We start from the raw sequence: 27,454 nt of genomic DNA on the forward strand, positions 1-27,454 counted from the left end.
TAGAACCAAACTGTACAAGACACCATTCTCTTTACCCTGGGATTAGCCTGACAGGCAGCAGTGAGTCACAGCTTATCGTCTTCTCGAAGCTCTTTTAATCACAGGCGACATCACAATTTATGTTAAAAAAGACTATTGTTTAGGTTACCGTCGCATGTGATGTTCTATCGTTTGTTTTGCTGTAGAATTGTTAAACGCACGATGATATTAGGTACTGCCTGACAAACAAGAACAGGACATTAAACCAGTGGGTAATAGGGCTTGCTTTAGAGTTGTTTGCGCAGCAGAGGTTGACAGGCAGTGGTGGCGTTGCTATGTGCCAGGCCTACAACCTGTAGTTAGCCGTACCAGTGACCACAGGAGACGACACTACAAAGTAAAGTAAGAAAAAAGTTATTTTTTTGAGTCGGTTCAACTCACCATTTAACCTAAAACAGTGGACCATTTGTGGCAACATGAACTTACCCTATGTTCGTGGTTTGATCGGTCTAGTCTTTTACAACAAGTTAGCAAACAACCAGGCGTAAACTTTCCCAACCAAGGTTGGTCAACAAAGTTAGCTCTCCGTCTCTGAAGTTGTCATAGAAACCGTTCTTTTTGATTAATTGGTAAATTCACAGATTAATAAATACTTTTAACTGCAGATGTGCTTTCTGCTTTACTTGAGTATCGATATTTCTGTTTTAACTACACAGCAGTGTGTTTACGGTTTTCAGATAAGTAATAAGCTTGTGGCTCCTGAACAAATAACAGGGTGTGCTAACCTAGATGATGATGATGGTGGTGGTGATTGTTCATTATGGGTTTGTTGTTTTTGTGCTGAGAAATCTCTGGAGTCACTGTTGGCACGTCTGAATAGGTCCAGATCCACAAAGGTTGATACAGCAGAAATAGCTGGACTGACAGACACTGCTGCCTTCAGTATTTTTTCCGGTACTGTAACTGTGATTGCCAGCGAGTTTGGTCTGTTTGTTATTACTGGTTACTATGGCACATTGAGGTTTGTAGTTGTACTTTTACTGTGGGAAAGGTGAAGAAGCAAATTGTACGCCACAATGGAAGTATACACCATGTAGTACATATGTAGTCTCCTTTAAGAGTTTATTTAAGTCCAGCATTCCAATGAGGTAAAATTTTACTGTAAGCTCTTTTCCCTGTCAAGCAGATCAGTGGATCGGGAATGCATTGAGGATATAATGGAGGACCCAGACCACGCTTCTGAGGGTGACCCTCTAAAGAGGGGAGAGGAGCGGGCAGACATGGGAACAGCAACATCCGCAACAGAGCTGAAAAAGAAGAGTTGTAAAGATGTCTTGGGCTTTGCCAAACTGACCCACTGGAGAACTGCAGTCTTTTTCTTCTCTTTGTTCCTCTGCCTCACCGTAGTGTTTGCCTTCTCTTTTATTATTCCCTGTCCTGTCAGACCACAGTATCTTGCTACCTGGAACAGGACTTTCTCTGAAGCAGGTCTGTACAAGGCTGAGTTTTCCACTGGCTTCTAATGTCTTAAATGTGAGACTAACACCCACACTCTCTCTTTCTCTACCACAGCAACCTATGATTTTTTAGCTATTGAAGCTTCAAGCAATGATAAGGTGATGGATGTTCTGTTTGTCCTCAAAACAAGAGAAGGCAGTCCAGACAAAACATGTGCTGAAAAAGGTATAAACTGTAACTTTAATTACATTTATTCACAAAATAGACTAAAGCTAGATAACTCACTGTATGAGGCTCCATGTGATGTGTGTGTTTAGTTTTTTCAGTAATTCATGTGGTGTATTTTCCAGGTCTGCCTTCTCCGTGTTTGTTTCTGTTAGCAGTGGATGGGACAGATGGAAGTACACTGTGGGAGTGTCCACTGCATCCCGAATTTCACTGGGCCCAGTGTGGTTTGGAGAAAGATACAGGCAGAAATTGGGACTGTCTGGTGTCACATTCTGACCAATTGACAGCCATCAACAAACGCACTGGTATGTGACTCATTACTGTTTGTGAATCATGTATCCTTACACATAATAACCCAGATATCTCTAACTGTTACTTCCGATTTTTCAATGTATTCCAGCCATAATTAGTAGACAGTTCAGTTATTTGTTTTTGTGATAATGGATGTAGTAATAGTACTAAGCAATAGTAATAGTAGTGTATTTGAGTTAAGTTTGTTTTGTCTCTACCAAGATTAAAAAAAATGAACTTTTTACATTGAAGTAAAGCTCTAATCTTTATTAATGAATCAGAGCAGGCAAGTCAGACTGAGTGCAGTGTTCCTTTGTACAGGTGAAATTCAGTGGCAGCAACCTAATCTCCCTGACCTGTCCTGCACCAAGCCTGTTCTCAGTGTCCCAGATCTGGATGGGGACAAAGTCGGTGATGTGGCTCTGGTGGCATCTGACCACACACAGGTATTCTCCAGTGATATTATTATCACTGCCTTTATTTGCTTCCTGTTCTATCCTGCAGTGTAAAGACTGAGTCACATTATACACAGTAAATGTCTTTAGTAACAACTTACTGTAACAGGATTCAAATATGCATATGAAATGCTTTCGCAGTAAAATCCTCTTTTAATTAAGTGTCAAAATAAAAGACATTCAATTTAAAATGTTTCCCATCATGTTTGTAGACTCAGCTGGTATTCCTCTCAGGGAAGACAGGAGTCCAGATTGGTTCTGCAGTGGTTCTCGACTTCACTAAGACAACCAATCATCTTCTTCATTACACTACAGAAGGTTCTTACTATGTACTGCTCCAACAAGGTTAGGATCTGAGATAAGTTCTATATCATATGCTTATCATTTTTAAGATGGTTTCAGTTTCCCAGTGTTGATACTAGGTAAAATATCTTTACTTCAATTTTAGTTCAACTGTAAATAAATGTTAAAGGTTGTATGTTATAATCAGTATTCGTAATGAGTGAATTTGTCTCATTTTCAGAAAGTGGCTTGTATGGACTGGCACTGTGGAGGATTGCTGCAAAAGCTAAAGCGAGAATGGAAGTCAATCTCAAGAAAGATAAACACTGGGAGAAAAATGCCAATCCCACATCTGGGCTTGTTACTATCTACAAGTAAGCAGCAGACTAAGTGAACCTCATATTATTTCATAAACACTAATTCCTCTAATTACTTTCTGTCACTGTGACCTGGGCAAAACTTTGTCTACTTCTTTTTTCTTTCTAGGTCTGATTCAATGAAACGAGTGGTCAGATCAGAAGAAACAGATGTAACAGACCTATCAAACCTGTTGCTTGTGACTGAGAAAGATGTGGCATTAATTGATGGGAAACATCGGCAGCTACTGTGGAAATTCAATACATCTTCTGTCCTCAGGTAGATATGTAAATATTTAGCAAAATATTCAATGCTGAAACAATTTGTTTTTATAATTACTCAAAAGAGTTAACAAAAAACTCGAGTATGTTACATAAGCAGTATGTACAGAAGAAAAAAACAAGCCAGTTGATTACAACAAAGATCTTACTAAATTTCCACTCATTTAAAAAAATACATTATGGAAAATGTCTTTTGGCTGGGACTCTAATTTAATGTCAGTTACTCGTTTTTAGTAAAGCCAGGAATCTCATCCCATGGTTTTGTTTAATCATTAAAACTGATTAACAAGCTAATAAGACCTCTATAGATTCTGTACAATATGGCATCAAAAACATTTTAATAACCAAACCATACTCTTTACGGTTTGCATAACTATCTTCTCCTTTGCATTGTTGTTTATCAGTCAACCGTCATTTGGTCACTTTAACAAAGATGGGGTACTTGATGTTGTGATTGAAGAAGATATTGGCAACTACACAAAAAGGGTAAGTTATAGTAACACCACTATCCACCTACTCTTATAAAGTGATCAATTTAAATCAAAGTATTATAAACTGTATCGCTGTCTGTCTTATATTTAGGTAATTATACTGGATGGCAAATCTGGTGGCGTACTGTGGGAGGTCAACCTTTTAGCCACTCCTAACTCCCCAAGACCTGGCTCTATACACACCACCAACTCCTTGTCGGTCTTTGTGTTTTGGGGCATGATGCCTTCAGAGGCTAACAATTCTGTAAGCACATTGCTTTAGAAAAACATGCATGATAGATAAACTCTGTAACTGAGGGATTCACAAAATGCTAATGACTTAAATGTTACCTCCCAGGTGCCATTAACTAGTGACCAACGTTCTTACATGCTGCATCCTCTCTATTCTAAAGTCCTTCTTGAATCCACCAATGACCTGGACAACATAATAACATTTAAAGGTACTTTTTGCTTTGCATTGCATTGATTTACATGATGTGTTTGAATCAGTGGTTGCAGTAACTCACTGCGTGATTTGTATTTGTGTTTTTATCTCAGCCACGCTGATGGAGCGAGGACGTCATGCTGCATACATCCTGCTGACAAGTTCTGGGATGGAGGGAGATGAAGGCACAGTGGTCCTCAGGAAGCAGAAGCTGAAGCAGGAAGTCCCATATAGCAAAGTACTCCGCATTGGCCCTGGGGGAGGCTCAGAAACCAATGAAGACATCAAAGAGGTCTTCAACCGACTGCGCTTCAGTGATTGGTGAAAGGACCACCTGTGATGTGCATCCCAGACTGTATGGTGGGTTGACTTGACTTTACAAACCAAAGTGTGCACATTTTTTATGACAGCAGCTGACAAACAAAAACGAAAACCTCCTTAATATTTACAGACTGGGGTTGTCTTGATTTGACTGGGCATTATCACTCTTTAGAATTGACTCTGTGCATATGTTTTTGATTCTTCTAGTTTTCAAGGAGCTACTGTTCCCTGAAAATCTCGTGCTGAAAGTCCATCATGAGGACCTGTCTTGCTGTTTTTCTTTTTGTAGCACTTTCTTGCTTCAATGCAATGCTGATTTGTTTTTGTAAGTTTGCAGAGGCTGTAGTTTAACACTGTATGTCACACTGTGCCATAGGTTGTGGACACTAATAAAAGGCTGATTTTACTCAAACTGTACAGTAACAAAGAAACACTACATGGATACACCTTGTGTTTATGCATTTTATTCACAAACGTACAGGTAAGAAAATCAATTGTACTGTTGTTGATATTCCAAAGATCTGTGTCACAATCCAAGATGGTGATGCTCTTTGATTCACATTGACATTTAATACTGCAATAGTGTGGTGGGTTTATACATCCTTACAAACCTCTTAACTATTTTATATTAGTTAAATAAGCTAAATTTTCGTTTTGCTGTACATTGTTGAACCTGCACCACAGGTCTTTGTTCTAGTGGCCTTTTCTTTCAGACTTCCTGTTTTAACTTTAAAATAGAATTTTATAATTATTATTTATTTTTATTTTAAAATATATTATTTTTTCCTAAGATGGGAGAAAAGTTTGTCCCCTTCAGGATGTCGCCACAGTGGAGTGTGTTGTGCACATTGATTTGGCTTGAGTTTTTTTCCTGCCGCGCAGGCCACACCTGGTGGGATTCGATCCCACAGTCTTCTGCATCCTAACCTCATGCTCTTTTTTTTTGCCAGAGCATATCAGTAATCCTTCATTTACCTTTTATTATTTCCATTCATTAATTTTTAGTTACACATAATACTGTATATTAAATGGGGGACATCAGCTCAGGAGTTTTGCTTGCATTCAGAAAAGGAGCAGGAATTGTATAAATGTTGTAGTCAGGTGGGCTTTTGTCACTGTTCACATTTTCATTAACAATCACAACGTCAAAGTCGATTAATCAAATGTATGAATTGGAGTGCCTTGATAATTGAAGTGGTATGGCCATTTTGATAAAATTCAAATAAATATGTGACCAAAAAGTTTGTAATGTCTTAAGCGTCTGCTGATTTGTCTTGTTTGATATAATGAAATACTGCCCGCTTACCCTATGTTAAAAAATAAATAAAAATAAAATATTATGTTGACCCCAACATGAACCTCCTGCTGCCCTCTTGTGTTGTAATGCAGATGTCTACCGTGCACAATATTGGCAGGAGACATGTCTGACGTGCGTTCGTCGATGTAAGTGAAGTGACTCACGTCTCGGAAGCTTCCTCCATAAATAATCGCAGCTCATCATGTATCTACCAATGGTAGTCATGGTAGACTACCAGATGCTCCTGCCTTCTACCCTTGTGACTTAATCAGTAGAATGGACAATCAGTTCCCGTTGGGGACAGTTGGCCCACTGCCACTTGCATTTTTATGAAAGCTGTACGTGGCTGTAGCGGCGTCGAGCCGCGGAGCGCACAGGACGCTCCACACAGTATGATGAGGACAGACGTAAGCACATCCGAGCACTATAGTACGTTTGGAGCAAAATATCATTTCAGGGATTTTGAGGCAATGTCCCAGATGCTTGCTATGCGCAACAGGACAGAGGAGCGGCCACGTAGATAAGGACGGTTCTCCTGTTCCTTGATATGACTCATAACTGCCGCCCTCTCATTGACCTAAATGTAATTCCTAGACAGCGCGTTCCTTGTTTTTGTTTGCCCCGACCTGAGTATTTGCCAGCTCACGTTTCTTCAACCGAATGCAGATGCAAAGCCCAAATTAAAGCAGAGGGTAACACTGCTACCGTCTCCTAGTAAACACAAGCCATCTGCGATAGTGAGACTCCTCTAATAATCATTAACAGAACCACTGGATGGTAGAAAACTTCCGCATTGAGAGGCCAAGTTGACAGGTGTGAGCGAAAGTTGAAATTAAACACTATAAAATACTGTCATGCTTATCCCTTGTTTCAGTTTATCCCAGCTGCCTCTCATTATCCCGTGCATCGTTAAACCAGGCCTAGAGAGTAGTTCGAGCTTTAGGACTATGTCTATTACTTCAATGTGACCTGTGTCCGCCATACTGATGAGACGGCGCTGCACGCCTGCAATAGCTTCAGTCCGGAACGCGCGCGAGGCGCACGCCGCTCATCAGAGGAACGAGACTCAGCCCGTCCGGTATTCAAGTCACTGCGCGATCGAGCCGCTGACTACTACAAAGGTAATATTTACCAGCATGTGTTTTCCTCTTTAGCTACTTCTCCCGAGATATATGTTTAAAATGGATTTTAAAGGCTATAGGGCTACAGAAATGTTCAGGTGCTGCGTCTGAAAATAAACACTAATCAGAGTTGCGTTTGGATCTTTTTAATACATCATTTTCCAGATGCTTCAGTTAACCTTGTTATAATCAAGTCATAATGAGCTGCTAAAATGCTATACGTGTGTTTATTCATTATTGTGAAAAAGAAAGAGAAACTGGATTGTTAGGAGGAAACACTTACAAAGGCCGGATGAACGGGGCTAACATTATTGATAAGAAGCCTGTCAATATCGTTTAACACGTATCATTATTTAGTTTGAGCAGTTTTTGCCTTTTATTCGGCGCTGGGTTGATTAGAAATATTAAGGCTTATGTTGAATTGTGTTAGTGAAAGCAGAATTTCATTAACGCGCTACATTTCTTAAAATAAAAAAAATAAAAAAACTTGAGGTGCCGCATGCAGCACCACCATTATTCTGCTTAGCCACTCGTTAGTCAGTGCACATCACCTCAAAAACTGGGTTCTGAGATGGTACAGATTAACTTCATACCTGGACAACAGCTGTAGTGGCGTCGGTGTTTGTGTGGTGTTTACGACACAGTCGTGTGTGTTTGGAATGAGTCTGCACTTGGTCACGGTGTTCACACACTGATGATATTCTCTTTGACAGAGGTTAAAATGGCAGATGACATCAAAGCCAAACTTGAGAACTATCGCACTGCTCCCTTCGATGCCAGATTCCCCAACCAGAATCAGACCAGGAACTGCTGGTCTAACTACTTGGGTAAGACTGCAATTCAAGGTCAAAGTCAAAGTCAACTGCTGTTCTCTGTTTGTCAAAACTAACCCAAGACGAGCTGCACTATTAGGATATTTAAAATAATAAAGTGCTGGTTGCATAATGCTAATACAGCATACCAAAGGTTGTTGTAGGAGCTGACCTCTAACCTCAGAAATCTAGTTTGCGATTGCTTAAAGGAATCGGACATGAATGAAATAAATCAAAGTTGTGTGCTTTTTTATATTCATTGTTGTTTTCTCTTTTAATAGATTATTATCGCTGCCAGAAAGCTCTGGATGCTAAAGGAGTAGACACCAGCCCGTGTGAATGGTATAGGAGGGTCTACAAATCTCTTTGCCCCATGGCCTGGGTAAATAAACATCCATGTTTCCACGGGATAAGATTTTTTATAATAAGACTAACAACGCCACTAGTAATGGCAGAATATGTCCTCCCCCATATAGTCAGAGGTTATTAAGCAGAAGTCAAACAACTTTATCTTCCCTTGCATTCCTGAGTGTCTGCTCAGTCCTCTCAGTCCAAAATAAATGATCAGAAATTCCCTTTAAATATTTCTCAGCTTAGTAAAGATGCACAGCCATCTATAAGCTATTTCTAAGCCAAATTCTAAAAATAAGACCTTGGACAATGTTTTTATTTTTGACTGCTGGCCATCACAAATTACAGTTTTCCCCAAACTGGCATAGCATCTGGCAGTTATCTGCTTCATACACCACACAGCATCATTTATTATCTTCTCTTCTATAAACACATAACTATATTATCAGGTAGAGAAAATGATGTTTCTGTTTTCCTTGCACAGGTTTGTGCATGCTGTACTTGACTTCACACTGATGTCACCACATAGCTTTATATCATGTTTAGTCATCATATAATTACCGTAATTATAAAGTTTCTGACCAGTAAACAACATTCCTGTCATTGGCTGAATCATTCTGACATGTTTTTCTCCTTTAGATCCAGAAATGGGACGATCAGAGAGCAGAAGGAACCTTTCCAGGCAAAATCTAAGCTTCTCCAAAGCTGTTATACTGATCTTTTCAGCTAAATGTTTGTATATGTGGTGGGAGACCATGTGGCTCCTTCACCACCTTTTCACCACTAATGCTCTTTACTAGGAGCAATCATTCCTTACATATACAGTAAAATGTACAGATGATTCTGCATTAAAATATCTCAGGATATATTTATGGATCTCAGTTTTCCCGTGTTTTTTATGGTAATCTGTTTATATTACCAGAGAGAATTAATGAATATCCGACTTACAGGCTTGTAGCACAAAGTTGAGACAAGTCATTCACCCAGGACAAATGAGGTTTTATCCACGGAGCAGCTCTATGTGCTCCAGTCACACTGATTCAGATATGTCAAAAAATAACTACACATGTAAACCAGCAACAAAGGCTTCATATGTTTCCAGAACATTAGTGTAAGATAAACATTTTCAAATTTTATTCATTCAAATAAACCTACATCAAATATACATATTTAATAAAGATTAGAAAAATAATAAAATATTTCAAAACACTAAATGCCACACACACAAACACACACACACACTATAATAGCCACTAACTCCACAGAGCAGGACTGAGATACAGAGTAATGACTGTTGTTGCTGATGGAAATACAGAAATTAAATACATAAAACTGCATTTCATATACAATTACTCCCATCAGGTGTAAGGAATTTGAAATAATTTATAATGTGGCTCTATAATGGAGTAAAGACTCCTCTAAATGTAGGAATAGAATTTAAAATGATAACAGCTAATGCTGAAGAAACCTTCCCATGCAACAAGTTACTACAGTAAATATTGAATGAATGACTAGTAACAACACCAACTACAAAGCATTATAATTAAGGTAGAACCATATTATCCCTTTGTAAAGATAAACCATCTCAATTTGAGGTAGGTTTATAGTATTTGCATATAGGAAGTTGCATTTCTGTATCTACTCAGGCTATAAACTGGCAAAATATCAATTGTTTTTCTTTTTACAACCATTTCTAAACCGGCTTTACCACCTCAAGAGATGCTCGCTTCCAAAAACAGCTTTAATAAAAGGTCACTTTGACGCAAACAAGTTTTTTCTACCTGATGTTTAGCAGAAAATAAATACACTGACCTATTTTTTCCAGAGCTTGTAGAGTATATGTTGGACACGTTTTAATTTTATTCAAGTTGAAATGTACAAAAATGTGACTACTGCTCTTTCTTAACAACCACTTTAGCCATCAATATAAATGTTCCAAAGGTGAAAACCTCTCTGGAAGCACTTCCAAGTACAACCAGTTTGAAATATATTATCCAACACATATAAGTTATTAATATATATAAATTTGTGTCTGCATAGCATTATGATTGGTTGGTGCAGTGGTGGGAGTGTTTGTCAGGTGTCATACTCAGTAGGCAAGCAGCTGATCGTCTCAGCTTAATAGTGGAAAATGAATTATTAAACGTAGCATCAGCCACATCCTGATGTGAGTGTATCTATGCGGCCCTGGGGTTTTTTAGAAGTATTTACACACCACAAGCAGCATTTAAATATGCAGCACAAAAGTCACAAGTAGCAGCCACAGATAATAGTGTTTAGTATTAGGCACAATATTGGGGCTGATATAATGCAGCCTCACAAGTTTATCCTGGCACTATGGGCTTGACAACCAGTATGTGTTCAGGATAACAGGTATGTTAGAGAGCCATAGTTGCTCCCTACCAGCTCTGCTCAAAGTGTTCATCAGTCCGTAAGTCTGTTAGTACCTTCTCTTTCCATGTTTCCCATCAGTCATGCAGGTTTTAGGTCGAAGCGCTAAATTGAAGGAGAACAAATGAGCATTTACATTAATATTTTTAAAACTAGTGAGCATACATATATGAAAACTACTCTGTAACAATTAAATCTAGTTCTGTCCTGACCCACCTGGATCTGCTGTCTGCTTTTTCTTATTGTGATGGACGATCTGATTCTCGTTGGTCATCTTCACATCCTGATCTTCAACATAATTACTGCAACAGAGCAAGAAAACAAAAAACAGCAGATACATTTATTTAAACATGTTGCTTGGTTGTTTGACTTAAACGGGGAACAACACGAAATGGAGGGCTATCTGATAACTAAACTTAAAGCCAGGAGTTCCGGGCCTTGAAAAATTAACTTCAAGAGGTAACAAAGTGAGAAAGGGCTGAGAGGAGGGACAAAGGAATCACAGGTCAAGCATGTGATAAGAAGGGTGTGGCATGGCTGGGGAACACTGAAGGCACTGAAGGAATCTTCAACACAAGGACTGACCACAGGGAGGTGCTGACACTGGGCTTTTAGAGACTCTGTTACTCACTGTTTGTGGTGTCTGCTGCCACGGGGGCTGAAGTAGAGAAGAGCACAGCTCAACAATGACGTTTAGCCTTTCTTTATATCAGACTCTCAGTAGTTCATAAAAAGTTCTTTGTATTATTCACAATCATTCTTGAGTAGTAAGTAATCTGTCTATAACCACTTGGCACTGAACTTTACATAGTCCAAACTTTTAGACAAAATATAATTTAGGTATTCCAGGTGCAGCACTACTAAAAGGTTGCTGCTACTACTAAAAACAATGATTTGTGTGAGAAAAACAATCACCCATGATACAAGTAGTCAGTCATATACTGTATTTGTTTCCTAAAAAAATAGGTACCTGATAACTGTGTTTCTCTCACGGTGTGCTATGTAGGCATTGTCTGTGAACAGGATGGTGTGGTAGGGCACTACTGGATCACAGTTAGGCAGAATACCTTGTGCCACATGGCCACAGTCCAAGATGCCATTATACACTAGAAGGTCGTCTACCAGGAGCTGTACATGAAAAGACATAGTGATTTGGTGGTGGTGGAGTGTTTAAAACCTGAAAGCTAAGTTCACATCAGACAGAGCAGCTCACCCCAAACTCCTTTACTCCTCTCTGTGACGTCTTTGAGTAGTTCCACAACTTAATCATGGACACAGTCACTGGCTGGTCAAAGATGACATACACACGGTTCACCTACAAGGAAACAATAGAACAATTCACTCAAATCAACTGCAAACTTGTTAAACTTGTTGCAGACTGGGGCCACCCATTCTGTCTTGCTCAGTCTACACATGTCCTCACCAGTCCAGGAAGCACTGGGGCTAACCACATGTGCCTTCCATCATGGGTACTGTTGACTCCATCAATTAATTTGTCTGGAGTCCTTACATCACCGTTTACATTGTCCAGTACGTTCACACTGTCTGGAAAAGCAGCAATGTCTGGTGGGTGTAATGTTGAGGAACAGACATTTGCCTTTTGACTTAGCTTATTACCAACTGCATTCAATGAGCATATGCTTCCTCCCTTTTAATTGTCATCAGAATTGTATTGGCTGTGTAGCAGATTTTAAGTTGGCATTGTTTTTTTAATCTTTAATGTGTTTCTCTTGAGATATTTTTTTAACTAAAGCCTTTTCTCTCAAAGGTTTACAATACATACACTGTTATTTACATAGATGTACCACTAATAACACTGATATTATATACTATGAAGACTTCTTTGTGCCAGTAAGCAGTGGAATACAAACATCAAAATGAAAGCAGTGCTTGTTGATGTCACTTGACAAAATACATGACAAAACTGACAAAATACCTTATTGAAAAGAAAAAAAAAAGTGATTTAGTCTAAAGTTCTGGTATAAAAAAAACAATATTTTTATTAGTTCTGACATGACAAATAAATCAATGATCAATAAATTGGGTCTTGTATGAATTTCTAAAAACAAATTTGTAACTGGTGATCTATTTCATAACAACTCCTCATAGTACCAGGTTATGTTTTTTAATTATTGGCTTGTCCCTTTGATCCCATGGCCTTGTGCATCCCAACCCGATGCTCTACCCATCGAGCCACCAGGCCCCATTTAAACACATTTTAAAGCAATGTTACATAATTTACACCACACAGACATTTAAAATATATTGTAGTTTGTGAATAGAGATGCATGAAAAACTATTTAAAATCATTAGAAAGGATACTGTTGTCACTGAGACTGATCTTTTCATGGTTCTGGTCGTAAAACTCAAGGCCATTGAGGCCAATGTAATACGGGTCTCCCCAGGTTGTTAACAGCTGCAGCTGAAAAATGACTGACAGGTGAAGGTCAAGGAATTTACAGCATCCTGGTCCTCAATTAACTATTGAAGCAGTACACTGGCTATGTTCAGACTGCCTGGATTCAGTGTTACAGTGACAGCATCATTGTTCTGTTAGCTAACTGTGACAATTACATGAATCCTAACTGCATTTAAAATATTCACAGTACTGACCACAACTATTGCACATCTCAGGATGGTTCACTAAGGCTCAATATTATTTAACACTGGAATGATATGACCCATTTCTATTCCTGATTTTCCTCATACAGTTCAAAGACTGTTGCTTTGATATTTAAGACCTAGTGAGTGTGCAGTTAAGTTACCGTTGCCTAACTCACAAATCAAATGTGTTCCTTTGCATCCAAATTTTACTTTTGAACTAAAAACGCTAATAGGTGCACTAAACACACTAAAACAAAAAACTCTGTGCTGAATCAGTGTTTCAAAGGATACAACCACAAGGCATGATGGGAGCTTCATAGTCCATGCTGGCCTGCTCTTGTTTCTTATAACTTCCTCTGAAGTAGAAACAACAAAATTTTAAATCAGCAAAATCAATTCTCACGAGATAAAGTATGAGAAATTTAAATTCCAGCTCTGATTCCTACTTGTTGTAGTCCCCAACACTCTTGTTATTGGTGGGCATCTGGAGAAAGTCTACAAAGAGGATCTCCTGGGCAAAGTCAAAATGACAATTGCCCGGTCCTTTCCTGATCAGGAATCCCTCACTTGGGGAGATTGAAACATCATCTATGAACACACGGATCACCTTCACCTGTGTCAAAAAGGTAAAGAAATGTATGTTTAATGAGCTGCATACGGTCTCCTGCATCAAAATTTTATTTGAAAATGTAAAAACTTGTTGAAATAAGGAATAAATGCCTTGGAGCATCATGCAGTAGCACCACTGTTTAGTATTAAATAGCACTATTTCTGTGCAGGTTTAAAAGCACCAAAAGCAGTATTTAATATTTAAATACTGTTCAGGTCTAATGTTTACTACTGTGTTTGGAACATTAGTAAACAAAAAATAATTGATCCTTAGGTCCCACTGAAAAACTACAATGTAGTTAATGATACAGTTTTTTATATTTGTTAATATGGTCTGTATTCTATTGTTTCATATATTATGGTCCAGTATTTTTATTTAAAGAACACTTTGATCTGCTTGGCTTGATTTGCTCCTTTCAACAATAAGAGAGTTACAGACTCAAGTCCCGTTGGAACCAATTATCCACCATAATTATCCTCTAGTGTGAGAGTGTTTCTGACACAACCTTAATGGTCTCGACAGGCTCAGACTCTCCTTGATCACATAAATATCTATTTGATATTTACGACTTAAGATCTTGAAGAGTGAAAAGAATGGCAACAGAACATTTAGCAAAATCCAGCAAAGCCAATCAGAGCAAGCTGACAGAAAGTGCCACCAAACACACTTCACTTATATCTAGCAGTAGCTTCTTCCAGCTTGCACTGAAGAACATATATCAATAAGCCACAAATTTAACATAGGTGGTCTTAATAATGTCATGGAGGACAAGGGGTCAGCATGCCTACTCTGGGCAGTCTACACAGCCCCATACTGTATGCAGCAAAATGTTATACACTGTGTAGACAGGTGGTAGAAGTACACAACAAATACACAAGTGAAACTGCAAATATTGCCCTAAAAATATTCTCCACTGCAAGTACCCATAAAATAAGCAGATTATCAACATTTTACTTAAAAGACAAAATATATAAATCTCCCCTAAAAATTTATTTTAAACAATAATTATGGTAATTATGGCAAAACATGTACAGTAATTCTTAAAGAATGAGCCTCAAACATAATTGTTGAGTTGAAGGTGGAACTGATTTGAAATCAGGGTAGGGGTTAGGGAAACCTGATCTGTCCAGGTAGATTTCTTCAGGATAATTCTGATTTCTCTGCCATGTTTACACTTAAGTAGGTTTCTAATCAGCTTTCTCCAACAGTCCATGTTAACAACAAAACACTGCAGACAAGAACAAACACTTGAATGAAAAGCCAAATCAGGGAGAGAGCAAGGTATAATGCTGATATGAGTCCAAAAACAGAAGAAAAAAAAAGTTAACACAAAGTGCCTTGTATAAGCAGATTTTCCGCACTGATGTTTTCTAAATTCAGACAGTTTGCGCTATGGACCAGCTGTGTATCTATCCCTTTTCTGTTCTTTTCTTCTCTCTCCCCCTGCGCTGTCACTTTGCAGCATTTTTTTTTGAAAGTACAAAACAGCAATAACAAATTCTAGGTTGAATACGACAGGGTGGGTCTATATTAGTTTTACTCTAAAGTCAAGTTTTAAGAAGGAGGTCCTGTAGGATCCCAGTTCCCTGGATTCACCACTATAAAATAATACAGTATAAAAATCACGTGTATGGTGTACACTCCTGACTAATTCTTCTAGTGTGTGTATTCTTAAGAATAAACTACTTGAAAAATCAGTAAAATCTCTCTATGTCTGTGGGCTCTCATGTTTCTAAAATCAGTTAAGAAGAGTTAAGTTTGAAAACGCTCCAATATGCACCAACCCTACGAGAGCAGCATCTCACCCCTCTGTAGGAGTCCTCAGGGGACTTGTTGTAGTTCCAGATACGAAGTCCAGCAATGGTCTGAGTCTTGTCGAAGATAATGTTCAAGTTGTGGGGCTCTCCATAGGAGAAAGGGAAGAGCCACATGTGCTGGTCATCAGTGGTAATGTTGTGGCCATCTATTAGCCTGTATAATAAAAGCAGACACCGACGACAACACAATAATGATTTGATTTTAAACTAATGTTTGATAGCAGAATTGATATTAATTCATATTCAATGCAAAACATTTGAGGCGTGTCGTACTTATCAAGTGTACGTAAGTCATTTCCATACTCAGGCAGATCATTGAGGTCTCTGGGGAAAGCGGTCATCATACTAAGATCTAAAGGTAGACTCTCGCCTTCTTTCCCTACCACTTCCAATCCAGTCAGACCCATGTAATGGGAGTCACCCCAAGTCAACACCAGCTCCAGTCTAAGGCCTGGAAAGAGGAGACACATCTATTGTAAAAATCCAAAGCTAAACACTAGGGAAAACAGAAGTGAACATGTTATGACAGAATCCTGTGTATATACTCACACTTCCCAGTGTACATCCCAGGAGTATGTTCCACGTTCTCTTCAGACTGGTTCACAGTGGGGTTGAGTTGAAGTTTCAACTAAGATAACAAGTTGACACATTGAAGCCTAATTGTATTAAGCTGTCCTCTTAATGGTTTGATGGGTAATTTATTATTAATTCATGTTATAACATCTTTCCAGTTTCAGATTTCTTTATTTAACTGGGTAAAATCTCATTAGGATTCCAAATCACATCCATATTCCAATCTCTCACATTTTCTAGAGAAATGTTGCTACTACAGCAGCATGTACTTCCCTTTTGTAAAGAGAAAGAGAAGAAAATCTACACGCATTAATGTTAAGGCTTGAACTTACAGTGAGGTCTTCCTCTCGGAAACCAGCCTGTGTGAAGGGTCTTTCTTCTCCCTCTCCATCAGCAGTGCATGGCCTCTGGAGCTCCTCCTCATACACCAGGCTCTCAGGACCATCGGCTTCACTAAGGAAGGTTTCATCATAACGAGACATTGCCTCCAGGATCTCATCATCAGTGGTGAACAGAATGGTGTCCCCAAATTGGTCCAGCCCTGAGGTCAAAGAATAGAGAAAAAGGAGGAGTTGAAGATAGAACACATAAAGCAGCATAAACACCTGTGAGGCTGTTCTGTTCTGGTACCTCCAGAGAGGGTCCCTGAAGCCTTGGCAATTTCTCCCCTGAAGATGCACTTCCCATCAAGCAGCATTTCCACCTCTTTCACCCCACGGAATGAGTGAATGCGTGACTTGTTGTAGTTCCATACACGGATCATGGCCACTTGGTAAGGAGCTCCAAAGTCTAAGTAGATAGTGTGGTTACAACCAGGGGTGAATGGTGCTAGCCAAAGGTGCATGTCATCCTGGGTGCGATTAACACCATCAATCAAGTTGGTGACAACGCGTGGATCTTTGCCATATGCAGGGAGAATGTTGATGTCTGGAGGGTCAGCGCGAATGTGAGCAGGTCGAATAGGTTCTCCAGTGGAGCTAAAAACCTCCATGCCATTGAGGCCCACATAGTGACGATCGCCCCAGGTGGACAGAATGCTGATGACCAGCCTCTGGCCCTGTGGCAGCACAGGGATCTCAAACTCGTCCTCTCGCTCCATGGAAGGATCATCATCAGGGCCTTCACACAGTGTCCCCTGATTAGACAAGGATGGAAGTGGGTTCCTGGGTGCTGTGGAGGGGTTCACTGGGACTGTGGGTGGACCACGACCCTGGCGTTGGAGGAACTCATCAAAAATGTCACCTTCAAAGCTCATGTTGGAGATGCGTCCACGTTGGCACTGGTTGAACTTTGTTAGGGAGTCCCAGGATTCCATAAGGGTGTCATCCTGTTGGCTGTGTAGCTGGGCTTGAGATGAGAATTGCTTCCTGACAGTGTCCACCAATGAAATCGGCTCCTCTGGACAACACACGCATGTTAGCGATTAATAAAGAGGAAATGAGAGAATACTTTCATCCCAAATTGTTTTAAAAATTCAACAACAACATGGTAATATATATATAGTGCTGCTATACTTCAAATGTCTCATTCCAAAGCGCTTCTACATTTTACAAATAAACCAAGTTAAAGAAAAAGTGAAATGAGAGTGCCTTTGAAGGCATACAGATACCCGCTTAAATCAGGTAGTTTATTTATTAGTAGTCTAAAGGGAATAAAGGCATTATGAGAGAACAGACAGACACATTTGAAACATGGCGATCTACACCTTTCCACAATGTAATTTAAGCTCAGGAAGATGCCATTTTCCTTCATCAGGAAATGTTTGATCTTACAGATAAAATTGTGGGGACAAACAAGACAGTAAACAGGAATACCCTATGGAGAACATAATGGAGATGTAACCCGTAGGAGATATATGGTGGAACATAAAAGATATAACAATGCCCAGAGATAGGCCTGTCACAATAATTATCCCATGGACTTATTTGATACACGGACTTCACGTCAATATTTTTTGGTGAGCTTGACTTAGTTTTTGAGGTGCATCTTAACCGGAATGTTGTGTGACTGGAGGATAATTAGCAAGCTAATGAACCAGTTAATTAAATATTTATCTGTATCTCAAACTCAGGATGGTATTTGGAGTAGACATTTCTATAGTTCTTGTTGTAACTGGACTGTAACTGGCTCAATTTCCTTCGGGCATGAGGTTTATGTCAAAAAACACTGCATAACGTCTTGGATTTTCTATACCAGTAGTCTTTATATAATTTTAAAATAGCTCAACTTTGTAGCCAACGAAAAGCCGAAAAGGCTAACTTTAGAAAACGACTAGCCACAGTGGCTTGTGAGCAAAAAAGTTTGTCAAGCCCAACATACAAAAAAGGTCAGGATCCTACTACTCAGTAAGGTAGAGCATAAAGTCTTTAAAAACTAAATTAATAATTGGACTATACTACTTAATGATGTATCCTCAAACCACAGACAGACGTGCTATGCGGTCTCTCTAAACAAACAAAGTTAAATTAATTAGAAATATTAATACCTATTGAAACAACCTAAAGAGTTTAATAGCATAATAATTTGGGAATTTTCCCTTTAAAGATAGTAGCCTCTCCCACCTGTGTTCGACAGTGTAGCGGCTCTGTGGTGCTGCTCCTCAACCTGCCTGGGGGTTACTGCAGTATTTCGAAAGGAGCTCCGGCGTCCACTGATGGGCCTGTCTGGCTTTTGCTCCCTGAGCTCTTCCAGCAGGTCGCAGCTCAGATCCAGTGAGTCACCTTTCCATTGACCTCCATTTACTGTCCTCTCCATGCCTCTGCACACCCGGCCTGGGTTACATGGCAGCTCTGGGATCATTGAAGAGGATGAGGCTGATGGTGATTTGGGCTCTGCAGAGTGCTGAGGAAGTAGCCATCGTGGCCTGTCTGTACTGGCCTCACAACCCTCTGGAGCTCCTCTGGTCAGAGGCTGCAGCCACTGGGGGATCACTCGTGAAGAGGATGGCTGGGTGGTAACTGTCTGCTCCATGCCTGCCATTTCCTCCAAGTGCTGCCTGAGCGATAGGGGTTCTTCAGAGGCAGTCAAGTCAAAAGAGTTTCTGTGTGTGAAGGAGCGACGAGTGCTAGAAACCACAACAACTGGTGAAGGAGAGCTGGGCGGTAGCGGTGTAATTGATTTCTCCTGCATGTCCATCATAGTCAAGCCTGCTGCATCTAATGACTGTGGATTCAAAATGTGGTGTCGCTGAGTACTGCTGCCCTCCCCAACCTTCTTTTCTTCATGGCGTTGGGGGCTGACACCCCGCAGATTGTGACCCGAAGAGACAGGGCTAGACAACAAGGAGTCTGAGACCTGGAAATCCTGGAGGTCAACTGTGGTGCTGTAGTCAAAAACCTGGTTGCCACAGCCCCTCTCCAATTCACCTTCAAACACCAAAGTGCTGTTAAGGTACAGCTTAATATGCCTTGCACCGATGTCAAGTTCCTGAAAGAGAGAGAAACAAAAATAAATAAATAAATTTACAATACTTGATTTTTAGCATCAGTTGTGCTACTAAATTATTATGTTGACAGGGATCTACACAAAATAAAGCTGTATATTTAAATAAAGATGTAAGATACTATACTATAATTATACCAAATAAAAAAGGAGTTTACAGTTAAAGTGCACAACAAAAAATATTTACCATTTATCAAATTTTATATATTAAAAAATATAATGATTTATGATTCAAGCAAAATAACACAAGCTGCAAACCCAGATACAAAAAGTACATCACTTTTTACTACACACCCTCACACCTACATCTACCTACATAGAATCACTACTGGTTGACTGATTTAATTCCTACTTCTTACATGAGTAGCTCTCCAAGCTAGCAGTAATTAGTGCTGTCACAGATAGCAAATCATAAAGAAATGGCTGAAGCCCAACTCAAAACTCTTCAATGCCCTAAAGAGTAAAACCACCAAAAACCCAAATAAGACTAGAATCTATTTCTCACCAGCTACTCCTTACCTTCCAAGTTAAACACATCAAGTATTTCTAGATAGCCATAGTAACAAAGACAAATATACGCTGGGTCTCTTGTATCCCTCTATGAACAGCAGTGAGGTTGAAAGGCTAAAGCCCACAATTCCCTCAACACTAATCCGCTAGACCTAATCTCTCACTGTTCCACATTTGGACAGACTGACCGGCAGCTCAGCCAGCCCCTGCTTAAAGAGAAAGGCAAAACTGACATATAGCTACACAAAGTTACAGCAAAGTTACCACATTACAGCATATAAACATGTTGGATTTATAAGTTTGCTACAGATGCTATAAAAAATCTCTGAACTTGAGAGAGAGAAAAAAATCAAATTGTGTCTGGAACAGATTGTGCTTATGTTGAACAAATTTTATAATAATATAAAAATAAAAAAAATTAAACATACATTGAGACTTTTGTTGTAGTTCCAGATTTTGATGCGAGATATTCCAAAGTCTGGGGAGCGTTCTGTGTTTCTGATGATGAAGTAAAGCTGGATGGGAGGGTGGAATGGGCACGTCCACATGTGACGTTCTTTGGTGGTCTGTCAAGCCAAGAGAAAGACAAAATAAGCAAACATTTGTCCTTTGAAATAGTGACATTTATTCACAAATATCATTTTATGGAACACAATTGTTTAAAAGTAATGTTGTTGTCAATACAATGAATGACTACTGTGTCCCATTCAGGTGTTTCAGTAGCAGAGCCCTAATATTGACCATGCTTGTTTTCTAATGGTCTACTAGAACAAAAATAATTAATGTTATTAGTAACACTTTTGCTTTTCCTGGCATGACAAATCAAAATGTCTGCTACAATAACAACTGTAGTTTGCTTTGAAATATGTGCTTTTAATGTGACAAACATGGAAAAAATGCTAACAAAAACATTTTACACAGGTCATACAAAGCTCAATTTCAAATAAAGGTCATATTAATGATGTCAAAAGGTAAATATATGTAATGTTACACAAAATATAAAAATGTAGAATCTCTTTCTACATTTAGATATACAATACAAATACAGCTTTAGTACAAATATAACATAATTGTTAGGCATGGCTGAAGAAATGTTAATGGAAATCTCAGGGGATATAATTTCGTTAGTGTAAATTGGTATACAGGTTTAATTTTTGCTTACTAACAAGCAGAAATCATTCAAGCAAGATGCTGAGGCAGCCGAAACTCACCTTGGCCTTTCCATTGACAAGCGCCCCCAGATTGCCGGGGTAATCAACGTTCCTGATGTCTAGATCATGAGGGGATACATACAGCTTCTTGCTCCTGAGGCAGAAGAACTGCAACTCAGTCAGGCCGACCTGCAAAGGATTCCCCCAGTTTGACAGGATCTCCATAGTAACATACAATGCAGGTGTGACCTCTGGAGAGGACTGCCATCTCTGCAATGGTAACACATAACATTCACAAGTGCTGCTGTGCCCCTATGTCTGTATCACACCCTGGAATATTCATTCTGAACTGTGAGACAGTGTTAGGGACTCACCTGCTGCTTGCTATAATCTGCTTTCACATTCTTAGGAATACTGTAGTTGGGTCTATCTTCAAGATTCTCCAAAGCTTTCAGCAGTTTCTGTTGTTGCCTAAACAGAAGGAAGACAGGCCTGCTGATTTGTTTGTTGCCCTTAAGCTACTGGGTACTGAGTACTATGGTAGCTATGCTGATGCCAAAAGCTGTGCACACCAAAAGAATGGTTCCAATAAAATCCTACTGCATTTGTTCAGACACTCCATGGTGTAAAAGATCACCACAGGTACACGTGTCTTCCCATGCGCCTGTGTGTCAGAAAAAGTTTTCAGCAGCATACCTGGGGCCCATAAGATTGATCCTCTGTATGGCCAAATTGACACTGCTCTCTTCCTTGTCATGGGAGCTATGGTGCCCTATGCCATTAACTATCTGTTGTCCCTTGGCCTGTATGAAGAGGAAGCCGAAAACAAATGTCAGAGATAAATAAGCTTTAAGAAATGGGGTTTATGTGAGAGCCAAATCCATAACAGTATGGTTGTTTTAAAACCAAAAGCAGTTATGGTTGAGTGCACAGAAAACAGAAATCAAGTCATAACCGTATACAGTAAGTCATGCTAAGGGACAAATCTAGGGTGTGTTGTGTAAGACAGGCAGACCGTGTTGCAGCTGAAGAGATCGGGACTTTTAAAAGTGTTGTTTTCTCTCTGGATAGCCTGCCGCACCCTGCATGCAATCTCATCTGGGTCTCGCTCCTCAAAAGAAGCTTTTCTGACTGCTGACAGGGGCCTGTCAACCCGACTCCTTGGTCCTAAAGCAGAAGCGCACATTTTTCAGATGCAAATCTATTCATCCCTTTACAGACACATTTAAGAAGGAAGTCAACAGTCTTTGGATTTTACAGCTTTTAAATCTTGAATGTGATCATACTTTTAAAATTTTAACATTTAGGATACACTGCATTTTATAACTGTTAAAAGACTTACTCTGACCATCCCAGCTCTCTTTTGAAGGTGGTCTATCTAACGTCTTGCTCTTCACCAACATAGGCTTGGCGGTTATAAAAGTATCAATGTTTTCTTTCCTTTTTGCAGACAAAGAGCGTTCAATCTTACGACCTAAAACAATGGGGAATGTGAAATTTAGTAAAGATAGAAATTACATTGTGACAGAACAGACAAATTGATAGCGTAAGAGGGTTAATGTCCTGCATCCAATGTGCTGGCTAACACTTAAATTGCACACAGCAGCTAACGTACTTGCCAATTCACCTTGTGAACAGGTCAGTGCTTATGACTCAGATTATGAAAAAAATAGAACCATGCTGGACACTTAAGACTCATCCTAAAAATCAATAGCAGATTTACAAATGAAAATGGATGATGAAGCCTACCTTTTGGTGAAGGTCCAAAATCCAGAACAATGAGATTTGCTGAGTCAAAATGGCTATGGGAGCCACTGGGTCGAGGACTGGAAGAAGACTTGGATGAGGAGAGAGGCAACCCTAGCTCGTCCAGACTTTCAGTGCTCTCCTCCCTCTCAATCTGCTCCTCCACCCATTCTTCATCTGACTCCTCCCCTGCTGAGCCACGGCTGCTCCGCCGCATGCTAACCTCCAGGCTCTGACGCAGAACCTAGTTTACATAAAGGTCAGTGTCACATGTATGCATCCATGCACACAGTCATCAGTGTCACCGCTCACAGGACAAAACATCCACCATATGCATTTTGACAGTTTAAGTACTGACTTGATTTGTATGACTACCACTGAAAAACTGTCAACACCTAGAAGCATGAAATACATTTTGACGGTTCACATTTCATGTCACCTTGACATGATAAAATAAAACACTGTACATATATAATTTTCTGCTTACCTTTACGTCCTCTAGGTTAAGCAGTACTTTCTCGCTGTGCTCCTGATTCACTTGGCCTCTGTGATTCTCAGGCTTGGAGCTGAAGGAGCGCGACACCTTACGGGTGTCCCTTGGGGAGCAGGGACTATGGGGTGAGCTTGGAGTGGAGCTCTGCTTGGAACATACAGACTGAATAAATGACTAGGAAAGTAGCAAAGATGCATCTGATCAGATGCTTCCCAAAGAACCACCACATGCATGCTTAGTATGCATTGTTATGCCTTCTTTCTACCTCCATGTCTATCCTTTCATAGGGCTCAAAATCCTCAGAGTAGGGTTTTTCTGGTGATATTTGCAAACTTAGTCCTTCCTCTGTTTGAATCTTGACAGAATCCTACATAGAAAAACAGAAACATTTTATGTTTTCATTATAAAATACTTAGTTTTGATTAAATGAATTTAAGGTTTAAAATTATTTTGAAATAATGTGACTATACCTGCACCCATTCTTTCCTCTGAACCTTTCCTGGGGCAGTGTGGTTCCTCTTCCTGTGGGTCTGCCCTAGATTACGGCTATCTTCAGTTAGCTGGTGGGCGCTTCTACAGACATCTGCCGATGAGTCACAGCACAGACAGGAACATGAGCAGTGTGCAGCAGACTATTGCCTCACAGGAGAAGGAATACACTCACAATCGCAGATGGTCTACACTACACAGAGTAAGAATGGAGAACTGAATGCCAGCTACAACTGTCACTATCATTTATTCACTGGGTCTGGACGTGAGATCATGTCATGCAAACTACGAGCTGAGGAATGGTGATTATTAGCTGGTTTCCATATGGTGTGGAGATGATAGAATCAACAACATTGAGTATAGGGCAGTACTCTGAGAGAATACCCCAAAACAGAATCTCTTGGAGCATGTGGAAGGAAAAATGTGTTGTATATAAAAGCTTTAGTGTCTTTAGATTTATTTTTGTTCAGAAACAACATACCTGCTGTATGTGCAGGTCTCCGTAAAGGTGATGAGGTGTCAGACTTGTGGTTGGAGCTCTTAGTGTGCTTTCTACTAGTTTCAGCATTGGCTCCATTAAGATAAATGGAAAAACCTTGCTCAAGCCTTTCCAACTCAATCTCCCTGGGGTCTTTGACTTTAAGTCGTTTTAGGATCCTGATGAACAAACAAAACTGGTGACTGTCTCGTAAATTATAAATAGTAATTATGCAAACATCATTATGGGTTTCAGATTGCTAAATTACACATTTAACCTTCTTTCTCTCACATATTTCTTGACTCTAAAAGCAAGGACCTAATCACTGCTCCAATTAGGCAGGACTGGAGTTTTTTATCTGCTCTGTGAAATTTAATATGTCTCATCCAACAGCCAGTGCTCACACTTCACCTGTTTTTATGCTGGAGGGCAATTAAATATTCATCCAGTGTGTCATCCACAGCGGAGGCAAGCTTCTCTCCTTCGCACGTTTTGCTCTCCTTCAACAAACCGAAACACACAATCACAAACACATACACAATGCAGTCAGAAAAGCCTACTTCGGTCGTTAGAGGAAAAAACATACAATACTCCTCAGTGGTGAACAGATATTCACTTTCACAAACTACAATTAATATCTATTTTACTCTGAGCATCGCAAAATATCTGCAAACAACTTGCTCCTTCAGTCTTTTGTAAATAAAGCCTTAGTAAAGCACGTGCAGTGTGTAAACATGTCAAGTTTACTGTATACAACAGACTAAACACATTTATTTAACTTGCAATCCGATAAAGTCTTTGGAGGCAAGTGTACCTGTTTGACCATCTCTGGTACAAGCACAGTAAAAAAATGACCGCTATTACATGCAATTAACCGGGTTACTCAGAGAAATCAGGTTTCTCGGGTATCAGAGAACGGTGTTTACATGCACTTAAGTTACATGGTTACGGGAAACTCATGTATACATGCAGCAGAAGAGTAACACGATTTCTCCTCCACCTCGGACTTATTTTAGAAGACTGGCGCACAGATGTTAACTGTATAATGACGTAAAATGCTGCTTTTTTACTTCTCTCTCTCTCTCTGTGTGTGTGTGTGTGTGTGTGTGTGTGTGTGTGTTTTACAGCAGAGTGATAGCGCAGGGGGGAGAGAAAGGAAAGACACATGACGCTGATCCACAACAGTCTGAATTTTTAAAATCCACAGGGGAAAGTGACTTATTTAGGCTTCTATGAGACACTCTGTGTAAAGAAATTTTTCCATCTGACCTTACGATGGCAGAGTAAACGGCGTTCTATGACAGAATTCTACCTGGGAAAACCAGGTTTCCCGTATACATTACAATTGGAAAAAAAAAATCAGCTTTCCCGAGAAAGCCGACTGTAACCCAGTTACTTAAGTCCATGTAAATTCGGTCATTGTAAGGAAGGAATAGTTTCTTGGAATCAAATTAGGGTCGTTAATAAAATATTATAATCACTTTTGGAAATGAATTGCTCCACATGCATTTATCTGTGAACACTGGGATACTTTCAAACTGGTGAGGGTCCATCCAACGAGAGTGTCTCATAGTCCCACAGAATGCACTTTGTTCACACAGACTAAACTAACATGAAAACAGCCTCCCTATATTGTCTGATGTTTACCACTTTAGTACTAAATATGTTTCTCAAATTTGACAGAAAGGAGCATCAGTTGGTCACATCACATGGTTACCACAGGTCATGCCACTCCAATTTTAATAATCATCATGCAAGATGAAAAACAGAAATCACAGAACCCTTACTTAGTTTCTACAAGCCAACTAGCATCTCTCAATGTCAGGAGCAGAAGAAAAGCAAAGGATTTCCAAGGAAGAACAGAGAATATTTGTTAGTGACAGAGCATAGAGAAAAAGTGACAGATGAGGCACTGCTGTAAAATATGGCATGCAATGGTGCGATCAATGCCTTCACAAATTACAGAGAGCTACTTGATAAAGTCAAGTAAAATGACAGATGATGTGATATTAAAACTATTGACAGAGCCGATGATCTGTTACATAAAGCTCACCTCGTTAAAAGCATCCATTGTGGGGCTTCAGACGACGCTGTTCACAAAACCTTACATATTCAAAGAGGTCCGATCATTGAAATCTGTATTGTGTTTGATTCCCACTGCAAAAGGACACAGATGAAAACCCCAAGGTTACATGTGACATGAAAGCTTATTTACCTTAAATGCATTTGGTTTATAATGTCGCCCCACCCACTGGACAATTTAGCTTAAAATACATATATACGTTATAGCTGCTGCTGTTTCCAAGCTAAAATTGAAGTGTTATTACTCAACTAATCATTTAATATCGGCGATTTATAGTGTAGGGCGCTGACAGACGTGATGTAACGCTAGGTATGTTGATTTATTTAGCATTACGAGCTAACTCGCTGGATGCTGTTGATTACAGTTAACATTGCATAGCAAGCTAATGCTGCTGTCGGTTTCCAGGGTCAACTTATTATTGGGGTTAGCAGCGTTAGCAAGCAGCAGAACAGCTACGTAAGTTAAGCTAGCAACGACGCTAACAACAAACTGAAAGGCTAACAATGTAGCATCTGATAAGTTAACATGAAATGTCACAAAAAAAACTGGCATGTGCTTTCGAATTTTCCTACCATCTCTAGCTTTGGTCTAATAAACAACAAAGAGAGACTTACTGTCCTTTTATTTATTTTTTTAGCACTAGTTATAAAATGAAGTTCTGTTTTCTCATGTGCCCAGCGTGTTGTGTTGGTTGGTAACCAGGAATGCTATCCACCAATGGCGAGAGCCGCACCGAAGCCAGACACGCCCCCGGCCTGCTGCTCCAACATACTGTACACACAAACCTGCACAAAAGCCCTTTCCTGTGAAAATCACACTCCAGCACTGGAGACAGACAGATGTGTCATTTAGTATGAACATTGCATCATTTTTTTCAAATACATCAACGGCTTTCGGCTCACGTCAGGGGTCGTCACAAC

The 27,454-nt window shown here is 39.7% G+C and overlaps 3 protein-coding genes across 10 annotated transcripts; 2 read left to right on the plus strand and 1 right to left on the minus strand.

Annotated features, from left to right (window-relative positions):
* The first annotated feature begins 51 nt into the window (after positions 1-51).
* On the plus strand, positions 52-5,811 carry fam234a (family with sequence similarity 234 member A). Of its 2 annotated transcripts, none has more exons than XM_067487892.1 (13): positions 52-381; positions 1,163-1,467; positions 1,552-1,662; positions 1,788-1,970; positions 2,278-2,402; positions 2,624-2,756; positions 2,935-3,067; positions 3,180-3,329; positions 3,736-3,817; positions 3,914-4,066; positions 4,160-4,262; positions 4,360-4,606; positions 4,775-5,811. In XM_067487892.1, exons 2-12 carry the CDS (start codon positions 1,197-1,199, stop codon positions 4,569-4,571), a joined length of 1,656 nt encoding a protein of 551 aa, XP_067343993.1. In that variant the 5' UTR covers positions 52-381; positions 1,163-1,196; the 3' UTR covers positions 4,572-4,606; positions 4,775-5,811. The 2 variants fall into 2 exon arrangements, with proteins under 2 accessions (XP_067343993.1, XP_067343992.1); XM_067487891.1 differs by having other exon boundaries at positions 1,166-1,467.
* Positions 5,812-6,733: 922 nt separating this feature from the next.
* On the plus strand, positions 6,734-9,024 carry cox6b1 (cytochrome c oxidase subunit 6B1). The gene is made up of 4 exons (XM_067487906.1): positions 6,734-6,985; positions 7,699-7,812; positions 8,079-8,179; positions 8,788-9,024. Exons 2-4 carry the CDS (start codon positions 7,707-7,709, stop codon positions 8,839-8,841), a joined length of 261 nt encoding a protein of 86 aa, XP_067344007.1. The 5' UTR covers positions 6,734-6,985; positions 7,699-7,706; the 3' UTR covers positions 8,842-9,024.
* A 151-nt stretch (positions 9,025-9,175) lies between these two features.
* Positions 9,176-27,317, minus strand: LOC137105532 (katanin-interacting protein). Of its 7 annotated transcripts, none has more exons than XM_067487877.1 (29): positions 27,149-27,317; positions 26,505-26,608; positions 24,863-24,951; positions 24,455-24,630; positions 23,955-24,067; positions 23,750-23,851; positions 23,479-23,631; positions 22,995-23,235; positions 22,588-22,719; positions 22,261-22,412; positions 21,942-22,048; positions 21,620-21,716; positions 21,306-21,434; positions 20,523-20,660; positions 18,705-19,569; positions 16,774-17,541; positions 16,476-16,684; positions 16,120-16,198; positions 15,844-16,021; positions 15,559-15,724; positions 13,590-13,756; positions 13,435-13,499; positions 12,862-12,972; positions 11,963-12,102; positions 11,753-11,854; positions 11,510-11,667; positions 11,171-11,197; positions 10,756-10,841; positions 9,176-10,644 (listed from the first exon to the last, which is right to left on the minus strand). In XM_067487877.1, exons 2-29 carry the CDS (start codon positions 26,520-26,522, stop codon positions 10,589-10,591), a joined length of 4,824 nt encoding a protein of 1,607 aa, XP_067343978.1. In that variant the 5' UTR covers positions 26,523-26,608; positions 27,149-27,317; the 3' UTR covers positions 9,176-10,588. The 7 variants fall into 7 exon arrangements, with proteins under 7 accessions (XP_067343978.1, XP_067343975.1, XP_067343976.1 ...); XM_067487874.1 differs by having other exon boundaries at positions 21,306-21,515; positions 27,149-27,316; XM_067487875.1 differs by having other exon boundaries at positions 21,306-21,515; positions 23,479-23,628; positions 27,149-27,314.
* Between the last annotated feature and the right edge of the window lie 137 nt (positions 27,318-27,454).

The sequence above is a fragment of the Channa argus genome, chromosome 20 (genome assembly GCF_033026475.1).
Source record: "Channa argus isolate prfri chromosome 20, Channa argus male v1.0, whole genome shotgun sequence".
Taxonomy (NCBI): Eukaryota; Metazoa; Chordata; class Actinopteri; order Anabantiformes; family Channidae; genus Channa; species Channa argus.

Excerpts from the sequence above, each read along its gene's own strand:
- fam234a (XM_067487892.1), top strand. The coding sequence starts at position 1,197 with ATGGAGGACCCAGACCACGCTTCTGAGGGTGACCCTCTAAAGAGGGGA. Across the intron at positions 2,757-2,934 it reads CTATGTACTGCTCCAACAAG|AAAGTGGCTTGTATGGACTG; the intron begins GTTAGGATCTGA and ends TCTCATTTTCAG. Across the intron at positions 3,818-3,913 it reads TTGGCAACTACACAAAAAGG|GTAATTATACTGGATGGCAA; the intron begins GTAAGTTATAGT and ends TCTTATATTTAG.
- LOC137105532 (XM_067487874.1), bottom strand. Across the intron at positions 23,852-23,954 it reads AGAGGAAAGAATGGGTGCAG|GATTCTGTCAAGATTCAAAC; the intron begins GTATAGTCACAT and ends TTTTCTATGTAG. Across the intron at positions 22,720-22,994 it reads TTTTGGACCTTCACCAAAAG|GTCGTAAGATTGAACGCTCT; the intron begins GTAGGCTTCATC and ends CCATTGTTTTAG.
- cox6b1 (XM_067487906.1), top strand. The coding sequence starts at position 7,707 with ATGGCAGATGACATCAAAGCCAAACTTGAGAACTATCGCACTGCTCCC. Across the intron at positions 7,813-8,078 it reads CTGCTGGTCTAACTACTTGG|ATTATTATCGCTGCCAGAAA; the intron begins GTAAGACTGCAA and ends CTCTTTTAATAG. Across the intron at positions 8,180-8,787 it reads CTCTTTGCCCCATGGCCTGG|ATCCAGAAATGGGACGATCA; the intron begins GTAAATAAACAT and ends TTTCTCCTTTAG.